At 44.3% G+C, this 13,630-nt stretch overlaps 1 protein-coding gene across 1 annotated transcript in view; it reads left to right on the forward strand.

Annotated features, from left to right (window-relative positions):
* The window catches only part of St8sia1 (ST8 alpha-N-acetyl-neuraminide alpha-2,8-sialyltransferase 1), a 141,255-nt gene that overhangs the window by 95,841 nt on the left and 31,784 nt on the right, over positions 1 to 13,630 (forward strand). Inside the window, exon 4 of the mRNA XM_075982354.1 lies at positions 691 to 783. Coding sequence (XP_075838469.1) covers positions 691 to 783 — 93 coding nt within the window. The remainder of the gene's footprint in view (positions 1 to 690; positions 784 to 13,630) is intronic.

Below are 13,630 nucleotides of genomic sequence, written 5' to 3' on the forward strand. Positions count from 1 at the left end.
TATAATTAATGTAGACTTCTGTGTGATTTATTTGGGACTTAACAACTATAGGAACCAGGCAGGACAGAAACATCAGCCAACAATTAATTAATTCATTCATTCTACTTATTTTTCTTATTTATTTATTTATTCATTCATCTTATCTATATTATCTATCTATCTATCTATCTATCATCTATCTATCTGTCACGTACCTATCATCTATCTATCTGTTTATCTGTATCCTCAACCTCCCAAGTATGGGATTGCAGGTGTAGAATACCATACTTCAGATATATTTTTAGTAAAACAGACATTGTTGTTATTGTCTCTTTTCTTTGGTAGATCATCTACTTCTGTCACTGACATTTGCTTCTAAAACAGCAACAACAACACCCCCCCACACACACATACTCTCTCTCTCTCTCTCTTTCACACACACACACACACACACACAAACACACACACACACACACACACACACACACACACACACACACACACACACACACACACACACAAATCACATAAGCCCCAGGACTTTGATAATGCTAATAGTGAATTAGTCATCTAATGCCCATGAAAGGGAAAGGTGCTGAAAACAGTTATTTGTGAATTGAGCCAGAATTAACCTTCCTCTTTGGGTCCTTATCATCGACTTGATTTAAAAGTACATGAGTCATTCTGAAGCATTCCTTTTTGTGTTTCTAGATGCAATCTCCCTCCCTTGTCAAGTGAGTACACCAGAGATGTCGGCTCCAAAACTCAGCTGGTGACAGCTAATCCCAGCATAATTCGCCAGAGGTAAGACTGGAGGTTTCTGGTTTTGTGGGGACTGAAGAGGAAGGTCTGTGAAGTCATCAGCGTCTTAAAGGGAGTGAGCATAAGTCAGCCTGGGAAACAAAGAGGGAAGCCATCTGGACAGGCAGGAAGGATGGAGGAGGGAACGGTAAATAAGCCAGGCAGTGTGGCGGGAGGGCTGGGGATTTCATGCTTCCTCTCTCTGTTAGAGATGGTGGAAAGGACAGGGGGATCGATTTTTTTGCTGGGAGCCCCGCATAGAATCCTGCCCACTCAATACTACTCATATCCAGCATGCTGGCCCTGGTCCGACTTTCCGACCAGCAATTGTGAACTGACTTGTTAAACTAAAAGCAAAGAAACGACCAATTTGCCACAAGCACACAAAACGGCAATGCTTTCAGAATGTATGAGAGCGTGCAGTTATATTAGATTGACTATACCATATCAAACTTTGGAGGGCAGAAGGAAAATTCTTTACGATATCAATTTCAGAATACTTGGCAGTCACTATGGGAGCATTTGGGGGTCAGTCTCTCATGAATGAAACCTACTGGATGAGCTAAGACTGTTTAGAAAGAAAGAGACAGTAGGGGACTCACCCGTGGGTCTGACCTACTGGATTTGAAGTGTGTTTGTTCAAGTATCCTTCAAAATAATTTAAGAAATGCCATCCTTTTCTTAACTGTTATCAGATCGTTTAGCATTTTTGGCAGGAGTTAAATTGCAGCTGTTCAGTTCCTTACGTGTTATTTATGTGCTCTATGTGCCCATTGTCAAATCTCAGAGTGGTTTTTGGTATGATCTGTCGTGATGTGAAAACCCAGGTCAGATTACTTCTGTCACAAAGGAAGTGTCACTGGATAGAATCCTCTCCCTGACACCTAATTAGTCAACATGAAATAAGGTGTGGGGACCGCCCAGAGTCTGTCCCTGAATAAGATGAAGCACAACATATTCTGGTTTCCTCTAGAGATATTCCTGTTCCACCCCAACTCAGGGGAAGACTCCTCTGTTATGAATGTGTCCTTTTGTGGCCTGTAGGTTTGTGCAACACCAGACTTCATTCATCAACAACTGTTTTCTTTCTGTTTCTTATCTACCTTTCTCATGTGTATGTGAGTGTGTGTCCACACCACACACACATACGCATATACACACACATACACACACAGACACACATGCAAAAATACATACATATGGAGCACACACATACACTCATGTACACACACATACACACACATGCACATACATGTGCAGGCACATACACACGTGGAGGCCAGAAGTCAACACTGTATGTATTTCTCAATTACTTTTCCATCTTATTTTCTGAAAAAAAAATTCTGAATTCTAACTAAATTTAGAGGCCGCCGATTAGCTGGGTTGGCTGGCTAACCAGCAAAGTCACATGATTCTCACACCCCTGTCTCCCAAGTGCTAGGGTTACAGGTCCCCACTACTGCACATGGCTTTTACATGGCACTGAGGATCTGAACTCAGGTCCTCCCTCGTGGGAGCAAGCACTTCATGAGTGAGCCATTTCCCCCTCTTCCTAGCAAACATTTTATGTATGTACTTTACAAAAGTATTCTGATTTTTAAGGAAAGTAACCTGGGCTTATATAATAAGATCAGAACAGTATCTCTTTGAAGTTTACATGTTTTAGATGGAGTTCCTGAAACTTCTACCCCTTCTGCTGACTTTTTTCTTTCTCTTATCTTCAAACGCAGAGCAGTGTTTCACTGCTAGCACCAAGGATTAGCCATTCAGTTGGATTAGAAAGCAGACCTAAAGCTAGAATTGAATGCAGTAGAGATGAGAAAGAAATGCCCAGATTGAGCACAGTAGTGATGAAAATGCATCTAGGAGGCTATGGATGCACAGCGCGCAAATGAGAGGCAATGCTACATAGTGGTAGATAGCATGGGGGTCAGGAGCTGGGTGTATAGCTCATCAGGAGAGTGCTTGCCAACCACATACAATGCCCTACCTTCAATCCCAGCACCAACAGATCTGCTTCTGAGTTTAATACTTCTACACTTATAGCTCTGTAATCGGAGTTGTTTGACCTTCTTTCTGTTAGTTGGGAGTAAAATTCTTCATCTCAGGACTATTAAGAAATTGAGATAATGCAGCAGAGTCAATGAGATCAATCTGCCTGATGTCTCAGATTGTTCCTCCAGTGGGCCTCCTGCTGCAATACATCCTGTTCTTGGGTTAAATGTGCTTTTCAATACATTATTAAACACATGAGAAAGTTCAAGGGCATCTGCATGCTTCCCCGAGCCTCCCCAAATCCAAATACAGAACAGAAAGTAGGATCCTAAAACCTGTAAAGATCACACACTGAAGCTTAGAAAAAGAGGCCAGGCCCTAGACTCCAAGTGCCCTCCCTGCGGTGAACCTGAACAGTGGTTTTACGTGGTTGAAGGTCAGGAGTAGCCGTCAGTGCCCGATAGAAGCTAACGTAAATTCACCCGGAGAAATGCTCTCAGAGTTCTCGCTTACCATGTTCGAACAAATGCGGTCTCATAAGCAAGCCCTTCCGTGCACTCTGGACATTGACAATGATCATCTTTAGCAACAAACGGCAAACAAAATAATCACCCATACAAATGCCTGAGAACTTAGAACATTGTCAGGTATGCTAAGTTACAAAACATGAATTCATTGTAGCAAAACATGATGAGTCAATACAGAATTAAAAATAAACAAAATTGAAAACAAGTAGATCTTTTAGAAATGCACGGAATAATTGATGAGGTGGGCTGACGTCAGAGTAGACACGGAATAATTGTTGAGGTGGATGACGTCAGAGTAGACAGGAATAATTGTTGAGGTGGATGACGTCAGAGTAGACAGGAATAATTGTTGAGGTGGATGACGTCAGAGTAGACACAGAATAATTGTTGAGGTGGACTAACGTCAGAGTAGACACAGAATAATTGTTGAGGTGGACTGACATCAGAGTAGACACAGCTAAAGAGAGAATCGGTGAACTGGAAAGAAAAGCAAGGATTTTTCCCGATACGAAATTAAACCTTAAAGTATGGCTGTGGGACTGCACAATAGACATGAATATTTATGTGTCTTAATAATTCATGAGCAGTATCATCTGTGTACTGGGAAGTGGTTGGAGAGATTATACCTAGGGGTTGATAGTTGGTATCACAGATAAGCCACGCTTGGGAGAACAGTGACTCTAAGAGTGAAAAACATCAAATGCTTGAAAGAAGCAGCTTAATGTAGGAAGGATTTATTCTGGTCCATGATTTGCTGAGGTACAGTCAATCATGGTGAGAAAGCATGGTGAGAAGATAGGCAGCGTGGTATCATGGCAGCAGGACCAGATTATGGGTGGTGCCGCTGGAGCTGAGGCAGCTGGTGACTTTATGGGCAAATCGGGAAGCAGAGAGCTAGGGCTGAAAATGGGACTGCATCATATATCTCAAAGCCTGTCCCAAACAACCCACTTCCCCAGTGACTCTTCCCGAAGATGTCACAACTTCTTCAGGCACTGTCTTAGTTAGGGTTTCTGTTGCTGTGAAGAGACACCATGACCACAGCAACTCTTGCAAGGGAAAACATTTAATTGGGTGGCTTACAGTTCAGAGGTTCAGTCCATCATTCTGATGGCGGGACATGGTGGTTGTGCAGGCAGACATGATGTAAGAAAGGTAGCTGAAGAATTCTGCATCTTGTAGAGGAAACAGGAAGTGAACTGAGACACTGGATGTGGCTTGAGCATTGAGGTCTCACATCCCACCCCCACAGTGACATACTTCTTCCAACAAGGCCATACTTACTCGAACAAGGCCACACCTCCCAATAGTGCCACACCATATGAGCTTATAAAGGCCAGTTGCATTCAAACTACCACATTCCACTCCCTGACCCCTATAAGCTTGCAGTAATACCATAATCCAATATGGATTTGGTCCAACTTCAAAAGTTCCCACTGTCTATCCCAGCCTCAACAATGTTTTAAAGTTCAAAATCTCTTCTGAGATCCACGCAATATATTAACTGTAATCCCCCATAAAGTCAAAATGAAAAAAGCAGGTCACATACTTCCAACACAGGATATACATTACTGTTCCAAAACATAGGGAAGGGAGCACAGTGAGGCAATGTCGGATCAAAGCATGACCGAAACCATCTGGGCAAACTCTAAACTCTACATCTCCATGTCTGATGTCAAAATGCTCTTCAGATCTCCAATTCCTTTCAGATTTGTTGACTGTAACATACTTTTTCTCTTGAGCCGGCTCCATTCCCTGTTATCAACTCTCCATGGCAGATATCCCAAGATCCTGGCATCTCCAATATCTTGGGGTCTCCAACGTGATCCAGGCTTCAACTTCAGTGTCCAGAATGGTAGCACTGTTTGGGGGAAGCTTGGATGTCACTGTGTTGGAGGAGGTATTCTAAAGACTAATACCATTTCAAATTATCTTTCTGCTTCCTTCTTGTGGTCTAAGATGTGAGCTCTCAGCTTCCAGATCTAGCCGTCATGCCTCCACTCTGCCATCATAGAGTCTTGTCCTTCTGCAACTCCAAATAAGCTTTCCTCTATTAGCTGTGTGTTCATGATTTGTCCCCGCAATAGAAAAGCAACTGAGACAAACAGCAGCAGGATATAAGAGCAGGTGAAGAATCCACATCTGATAAACATTAACAATACAAAAGTAAAAATGGAGCAAACCACGTTCAAGCCACAGCGTGACAATGTTAGCGTGATGAGCCAGTGGAAAGAGAGCCTGCCTCCACGGGTTACTATGGGGAAGCTTTTTATTAGAGCATAATTGACAAGAGCTCCTATCTCCAGTGGCTTGGAGCTGTTTATTGCAGAAGTATTCCACCACCAAATAACTGCTTATAGATGTAGCTTTCAGCTAGACTCTCGCCATGTCCTGGCTGGGTAAACGGTGATTACGTCTGTCTGAGATTAAGGGTGACGACTCTCTCTCAGCATCTCTGCTCATTTTTGTTGCTCATCTTTTCACATCAACACTTCTGATATTTTGACTGCAAAGCTTTCTTTAAAGTCCAAAAATGACTTTTCTTCTGGGGGCTCAGCCACTGTCTCTGTCCACCACTTTTCACTTCTGCCAACCCCTCTGCATGTGACCTCTTCTTTCCCTAGTAGTGACCACAAGGAGCTTGTGAGTCATTCTTGGCTTGCTCCCTATTTGGGGATAATGTCTGTTATTCTTAGCTTCCATCACCTTCCCCTGGCTGTGCTTAACAATCTGAAGAGAAAGAGGGACTGGAGAGGCCGCCCATGCACCTCTAAGAACAAGTAGGGAGTCTTAGACCATTTTCCATGTTGGTTCAAACCCCATCTTTTAAGGACACATCTTTTACTTCAATGCTGTCTTCTCATCCACCTCCAGCTAATAATATCCTTTCCTCTCACTGAAAAAATAGGCGCGAGAACAAGTCATCGCTATCAACAGCCACATCAGCTCTGTCACCTGAGCCAGTGACCATGTTCTCATGTGCTAGGGGCCTGGTGTTCTAGTCCCTTTACCTGGGGTACACACCTGTCCCACACCTGTCCCATCTCTGGTTTACTTTGTTTTCTGAATGCTCTTTGCTCTCACAACTTCTCCGACCTTCTCCAGGAGCTCCGATAGCTTAAGTGAAGCCCAGAGCACCAGAAAGCATCCTTTTAGAGGAATGGGTCCAGAAACACACACATTTTATTCTCTAGTGCAAGGCTAATCATTCCGAAACCTTCTTCCACCATTGTCCTACAGATTAGTGTTGCTCTTTACATGAATGGGACCTCTGAATTCCTATTAAGTTGAATCATGTTTTTCTTGGCAACGGTTTTTTTTTGTTTTAAAATATTGTTTTGCAGTTTTTGAGCACTTACTCTCCAAGAGTTTCCCCAGGAAAAGAAAAAGAAAGCAAAAGTGTTGAGGGCCTTTATGTCTGACGTTGTCAATATTATACTTTCATATACTATGAATGTTTTTATTAGAATTTTATTTCTAAACATGTTTTTAAACATTTTATTTTTAATTATGTATCTGTCAGGATGCAACCTAGACGCAATGCCCTTGGAGGCCAGAAGAGAGCATAAGATCCCTTGGAGCTGAAATTTGTGAGCTACCCGTCATGGGTGCTGGTAATTGAACTCCTGTCCTCCACAAGGTCAGCAAGGGCTCTTGGCTGTTAACCTCTGAGCCATGTTTCTAGCCCCAGAATGCCGTTCTAATTTATAAATCTTTTCAACCTTTTGAAGAAGTTTGCCCAGTGTCTTCCAGGTCCAGTGTTTGGGGGAGATGAAATGATGATATTCCATGTCTTGATCTCTTTGTATGCAATCCGGGCTTTTATTGCCACCTGCCTTACAGTCTGGTTCCCTTCTGCTCTGCATTGGGGGTCTTCAGTTTTGGCTTTCAAGACAGTCTCACTCTTGCTCAGGCTGGCCTCAAACTCATGGCAATCCTCCTGGCTCAGCATCGTGGTAGGATTACAAAGTATGAGCCACCATGCCCAGTCATTCTTCTCTATATTTTGAAATTTCATAATTATTGTGTTTTGGCCTGATTCCTCTCATTGTGTGGCACTCAACGGGACTTTTCAATCTCCAAGTTCATGTCTTCCACTTTGGAAATTCCTGGAATTTCTTCCTCACTCACACTGTTATTGAACCAATTGTCTGAGTCAGTTTCCATCTTGTTTGAGCTGTCAAGGATTTTAAGATGCCTTTGATCTTTTGATTCTCTTGTCTGAGCGGCTGTGACTTAGCTCGTTTCTCCCTTCACCCGTATGTGCACGGCTAATTTCATCCAGGGATCTAACATCCTGCTTTCCCTTGCTCTATTTACTGTCTAGACTAGGAGCTCACCTAGTCTCATAGTTCCCAACGCTACATAAATTCTGCTATGTTCTTTCCCTCCCAGGCTATATTTTCAACTCCAGGGTTGAATATTAATTTGGTTACCCAATGGGCACACTAAATTCAACACTAGCATTCCCAATCTCCTCGTTGCTCCAGTCTGTGGATCCTATAATCTTTCCCATCTCAATTGTTCTGTTACTGAATTCGAAATCCTTGAAGTCTTCCCTAGCTTGGTTGAAACTACCTCCAGATGATGACCGAGCAGCTCGCAAATGCAGGAGTCCTTTCTCACCCACCATGGTCACTACATCGTGTGTCTCCGGAGTATCAGTCACCTTTTAGGTTTCTGCCTCCCTTTTGCTGGCCCTTGTTCTGCAGTCTGATCTGTGGTACTATCACCTACAGATCACATTTCTTTGCCAACCAGTTCTATGATATCTTCTGTATTAATCAGATATTCTAGAGGAATAAAACCAAAGCAATGAATTTATATTAGAAGAGGAATTATTAAATTGGCTTGCACAGTATAGTCTGGACAGTGCATCACTGGTATCTTCACACTGGAGAGGCTAAAAACCAGGCTAGAAGACATAGCCGTCCCAATCTTGTGCTGAAGAACTGGAGGATTCCTGGAGAGTCACATTGGATTCTGGGAAGTCCTTATATCTAGGCCATAGTCAGAAGGTGCCATTCACACTTAGACTTAATCCAATTAAGAAAAGCTGTCCCTTATAGATGTGACCGAGGCTTGTCTCATAGTTGATTCCTGTGGTGGTTTAAATAAAAGAAACATACTTGCCATGGGCTCGGGTATTTGAACACTTGATCCTGAGTGAGCCGTGCTGTTTGGAAAAGTTGTGGAACCTTTAGGAGGTGGAGCCTGAAGGTTGGAGGATGTGTCATGGGGCATAGGGGGCAGACCTCGAGGGCTGGTGGCTTCAGTTCACTCCCAGGTCACGCTGTTTGCTTCCCTGTGTGTAGCTAAGATGTGATCTCTATGTTCCATGATTCAGCCGCCTGCTGCAGGCCTTCCTCCCCATCATGGACTTTTCCCCTGGAAAAGCCGAAATGTACTCCTCTTTAAGTTGCTTTTAGCCATGGGACTTTGTCACAGCAACAGAAATGTAGCCGACAAAGTCACATATTCAGGCTGATATCCAAGACTGGCCATCCCAGGAACACTGGAATGGACTGCGGGAGGCTGGAGGAGGGAGAACAGAGCTTACCTCTTCCCGTTGCTACCCACTGGCGTCCAGCTTGTGCCTTCCTGTTTGTGGTTTCCTTTCTGGTTGCTACCCACTGGCTTCCTGTTTGTGGGGTCCTCCAAGCGTATCACTGGCAGTCATTCCTTCCCAGTGCAGTAGCAAAATCCAACCGGCAATTTTCCCAAATGTGTTAGAACTGACCAACATCAGATCAGTGATTCTTATTCCCATCTTTTAATAACTTGACATTTTAAAATCCACAGCAGCTCAGTCTAAGACATTAGACCCTTTGCATGAGCACCACATAGAATTAGCCTGTCCTTGGCCATCCCAGACTCTTACCCTCCATTTTTGCATGTATGTATACATGCATCTTCACAAGTACTTAGAACCATGGCATGTGGGCCCCAAAGTTCACACCAATTGTTTTCCTTGATCCGTCTTGACTTATTTTACTTTATGTATTGAGGCCGTGTCTCACTGAATCTTGCAGATTCTGTCTACTCGCACTGGGAACCCTATCTTGAGGGCTGGCATTGCCAGGGGGCTGGCATACTGAGTGATTTTATGTGAGTCCCAGGGATCCAAACTCAGGACCTCACGCCTGTATGGCAGGCATCTGCCTGCCCTAGGGCCCTCCTTATTCTTTTCAGGTGATTTCTTCCCACAAGGACTTTTTTTTATTGGCTTTTCTTGCCCTGGATTTTTTTTGTTTTGTTTTTTTAAATTTATTTATTTATTAAAGATTTCTGCCTCCTTCCCGCCACCACCTCCCATTTCCCTCCCCCTCCCCCTATCAAGTTCCTCTCCCCCGATCAAGTCCCCCTCCCTCATCAGCCCAGAGAGAAATCAGGGTTCCCTGCTCTGTGGGAAGTCCAAGGACCACCCACCTCCGTCCAGGTCTAGTAAGGTGAGCATCCAAACTGCCTAGGCTCCCCCAAAGCCAGTACTTGCAGTAGGATCAAAAACCCATTGCCATTGTTCTTGAGTTCTCAGTAGTCCTCATTGTCCGCTATGTTCAGCAAGTCCGGTTTTATCCCATGCTTTTCAGACCCAGGCCAGCTGGCCTTGGTGAGTTAGTTCCCAATAGAACATCCCCACTGTCTCAGTGTGTGGGTGCACCCCTTGCGGTCCTGAGTTCCTTGCTCGTGCTCTCTCTCCTTCTGCTCCTGATTTGGACCTTGAGATTTCAGTCCGGTGTTCCAATGTGGGTCTCTGTCTCTGTCTCCTTTCATCACCTGATGAAGGTTAATATTCAGGAAGATGCCTATATGTTTTTCTTTGGGTTCATCTTCTTATTTAGCTTCTCTAGCATCGCGAATTATAGGCTCAATGTCCTTTATTTATTTGCCCTGGATTTTTATTTCTGCCTCCTCTGATGCCCAGGGGAGGAAATCCATACTGATTACTCTGAGAGTGAAGATGGCAGTGGGAGGCTGAAGGAGATACTGTTAGAATAGTAAGTTAGGCTTTCCCATGGGGCTGAGGGAAAGTCCTCAGGATCAAGTGTTCAAATACCTGAGTCCATGGAGAGCATGTTTCTTTTATAAACCACCACAGGAATCAACTATGAGACAAGTCTCTGGCACATCTCTAAGGGAGAGCTTTTCTTAATTGGATTAATTCTAAGTGTGAATGGCACCTTCTGACTATAGCCTAGACAGAAGGACTTCCTGTCATAGGTTAGATATTAAAATACTCTTCTCGGGTGACTTCCAGAAATGTACCTACTCAGATTATAGAATGACTATCTCAGAAGCATCGTTTGGGATGTTGGGGATAATAGATAGTTCTTAGGTTGACGTCTTTGTGTGCACGTGCTGACATGTGAGTTATGGATTGAGTTCACGGCTCTATCATTGCGTTGCCACTGAGCAAACAAACATCCCCAGCCCTGAGATATGTATATTTGTGGTTCTTGGAAGATGTCACACTGTCCTTTGGCAGTATATCTTAACGTGAAGACTCAGGGTCCCAAGAGGTCATCATGTTTGCTGAGGACACGTATGGTGTACTCCCATAACTCTGAGTTCCTGTAATCTTGCAAGTTTAGCAGATTTAGCCTGGGCTATATAGTGGAACCCTGTCCTCTTCCTGAAACCCCCTAAACAAACAAACAAACAACAACAACAACAACAAACCCTAAACAAAACAGCTTATTGTTGCAAAGAGAAGAAAAGCCGGGACTCTCTTCTTTACACTGGCCCCACCCCCACTGTTACAGACACCCTGTTGTTTCCAGTGCACACCTTGGCCGCAGGAACCCTCCCTGGCCAGACCTGTGTTTTGGCTGTCCCTCTCCTCAAGATAATAACAAGTCCTCGGATAAACCGGTCTTTATGGATGCATTCTTGTGGTTGATGAGGAATCACGTTTTATTCCTCTCCATGTTTTTGTATCTATCCAGAGCTACCCGTTGAAAACTTAGAGTTTTCATAAAATGGGCTAACTCTTCATGTAGAGGAATTGCGGACATCTCGACTCTCTCTTAGGGCTGGAAACAGAGGGCTGAGGGCTGGGAAGGTATTTTAGGCAGAAGATTAGAATGGAATCTGTAGTGGTCTTTGCTCATCCTACTTTGACAGCTAGCTCTTCCCAGGACAAATCCTACTACGATGAATGATGGCCTTTGGGAACTAATGGGAAACAGACCTGGCTCTCCCATGCCTTGAAGTGCCACAGAGGTCAGAGGTCAGAGGTCAATCACAGGTCTGCTGCTGGCCCTGACTGGAGGCTCTTGCAAGCTTGCCCCCCCCCACACCTCTCTTTTTCCCTTGGGTCACCTCTCATGCCATAAACTCTGTGCAGCCAAGAGGCTTGTATCTCAAATATGCGGTGGGTAATACCTTGTGCCTGGTAGCATTGAATACCCAGGGGCACAGGCTTCCTAACGCGGCTTCTTATTGGACAGCAGCGTTTACTGCTGAAAGCTTTTGTGCTCTGTAAAAGTTTCTGACTATCACCAGTCGAAGAGGTCATTATCAAACGGGTATTTGGTGGTAGAGACTCTGTCATTTGGAAGAAGGAAGGTAGTATCTGTTCATACTTATGACTCGACTTCACCTGCTTTTGTGTTCTTGAAAGTGGTTCTTCCAGAGGCCCACCATTCCCATCTGTCTGCCTGGCTTCCTTTGTTGATGGCTCCCTTATATGTAACCTTTATGTTGATGTTCACCAATGTGGCTTTTGAGTCTCTCTCTCTCTCTCTCTCTCTCTCTCTCTCTCTCTCTCTCTCTCTCCCTCTCCCTCTCCCTCTCCCTCTCCCTCTCCCTGGCTTTCTGTCTTTCTCCTTTCCTCCTTCTTTCTCCCCCTCCTCCCTCCCTTTCTCTCTATAGCTATACCTATCTTCTGTCGAGGTTAATTTTGACATCAGCTTGATTGGATGAAGAGACGCTGGGCCCTGGCGAGGCATGCTTTTGGGTGTGTCTGTGAGGGTCTGACTTACATGTCCGAGAGTGTAAGCGGAGAAGTGTGAGTGTGAGCCACACCATCTTGTGGACTGGAGTCCCAAACTGAAGCATGGGCCACACCCTTAGAGAAGACAGACTCTCCCTACCCCAGCAGCCAACAGCTGCCGAGAGCTCCTCAGCTAGGGCTGAGGTCACATGTTCTCTTACAGCATAGTATTGTATTAAAATCCCAAGTCAGTAGTCTTCATAGATCACCATATCTCCTAACGGAATTACAGCTCACCATCCCATCCTTTTGTCCTGTTTGTCTCAGACTCCAGCTTCATTTGTCTATCTGATGGAGCTGCTCACGGAAGCCTCTGAGCACCGTGTGTAGCATGCCTGTCACCAACAAGGGTTAGCCTTCCAAAGGTGTTGGGTCCATTCTCCGCATCCTTTTATTCTCAGGGTCCAATTGAGTGTTTGACACAGAGTAGGACTCCATCAAGTACCAGGGTGTTTGTTTTAACTAAATCACCATAAATAAATAAATTAAACACCTTACAAGACAACTGAAAATAAGGACAAGGGAATCACCGTGCCCTGCTCGAGACTATGGGAATTTCTACCAACTGCAAGGAATGGGGGGTTGGGTCAGGAGTCACAATCCTAAACTGAGCCAGTGTAACCAGAATAGCACAGAAATCTGGGAATATGGAAAGCGGTGGTGACTCACCCCAAAGCCAAGTGTGTGGCTTTCCTAGCTGGCTGGTTCCGGGCTGGTCACCTTTGCTGTATCTTTTCTTTCTGTGTGTTCTTTCCAGTCTTGCTCCACAATGCAGAGCCTTGCAGGTGACCAAGAGTACACAAGAAAGACAGAAATCTGAAGGCAGAGATGAACAAAATCTCTTAGGAGGACAATCTAGGGTGAGGGATGACAAGCATCCTTGGAATTGGGGAGATGGAGGTGCAGTTTTTCTGTCATTGCAAGAAGAATCCTATTCTGTTCATGAATCCTAAGCCATCAGACAGCCTGCCCAATGGAGCAGAAGAGCCTTTCACAGTGTGGCAGACCTTAGGGATGAATGTTAGCTAGATACAAGGCAGGTTCAGCAGTTGGTACTGCAGCGTTCTCTGTAAGTCTAGATCTAAAAAACAAAACGTATGAATATCTAAATGATTGGCACCTGCGGCCCCCAAAATAATGTGGACACCAATCTGAAGCCAAATGTCGTCTGGAAATGAGGTTTTATTTCTTTATGTTTATTTTTCTATTACCAAAAAAAAAAAAGAAAATTAACAGGCACCCCTGAAATCCTACAACCCAAGGAAAAGTGACTCAAATACCCACAGGAAAAGACATGAGTAAAAATGGCTTTCCAGAGGGACTGGAAGAAAAA

Source organism: Microtus pennsylvanicus, chromosome 8 (assembly GCF_037038515.1).
Source record: "Microtus pennsylvanicus isolate mMicPen1 chromosome 8, mMicPen1.hap1, whole genome shotgun sequence".
NCBI lineage: Eukaryota > Metazoa > Chordata > Mammalia > Rodentia > Cricetidae > Microtus > Microtus pennsylvanicus.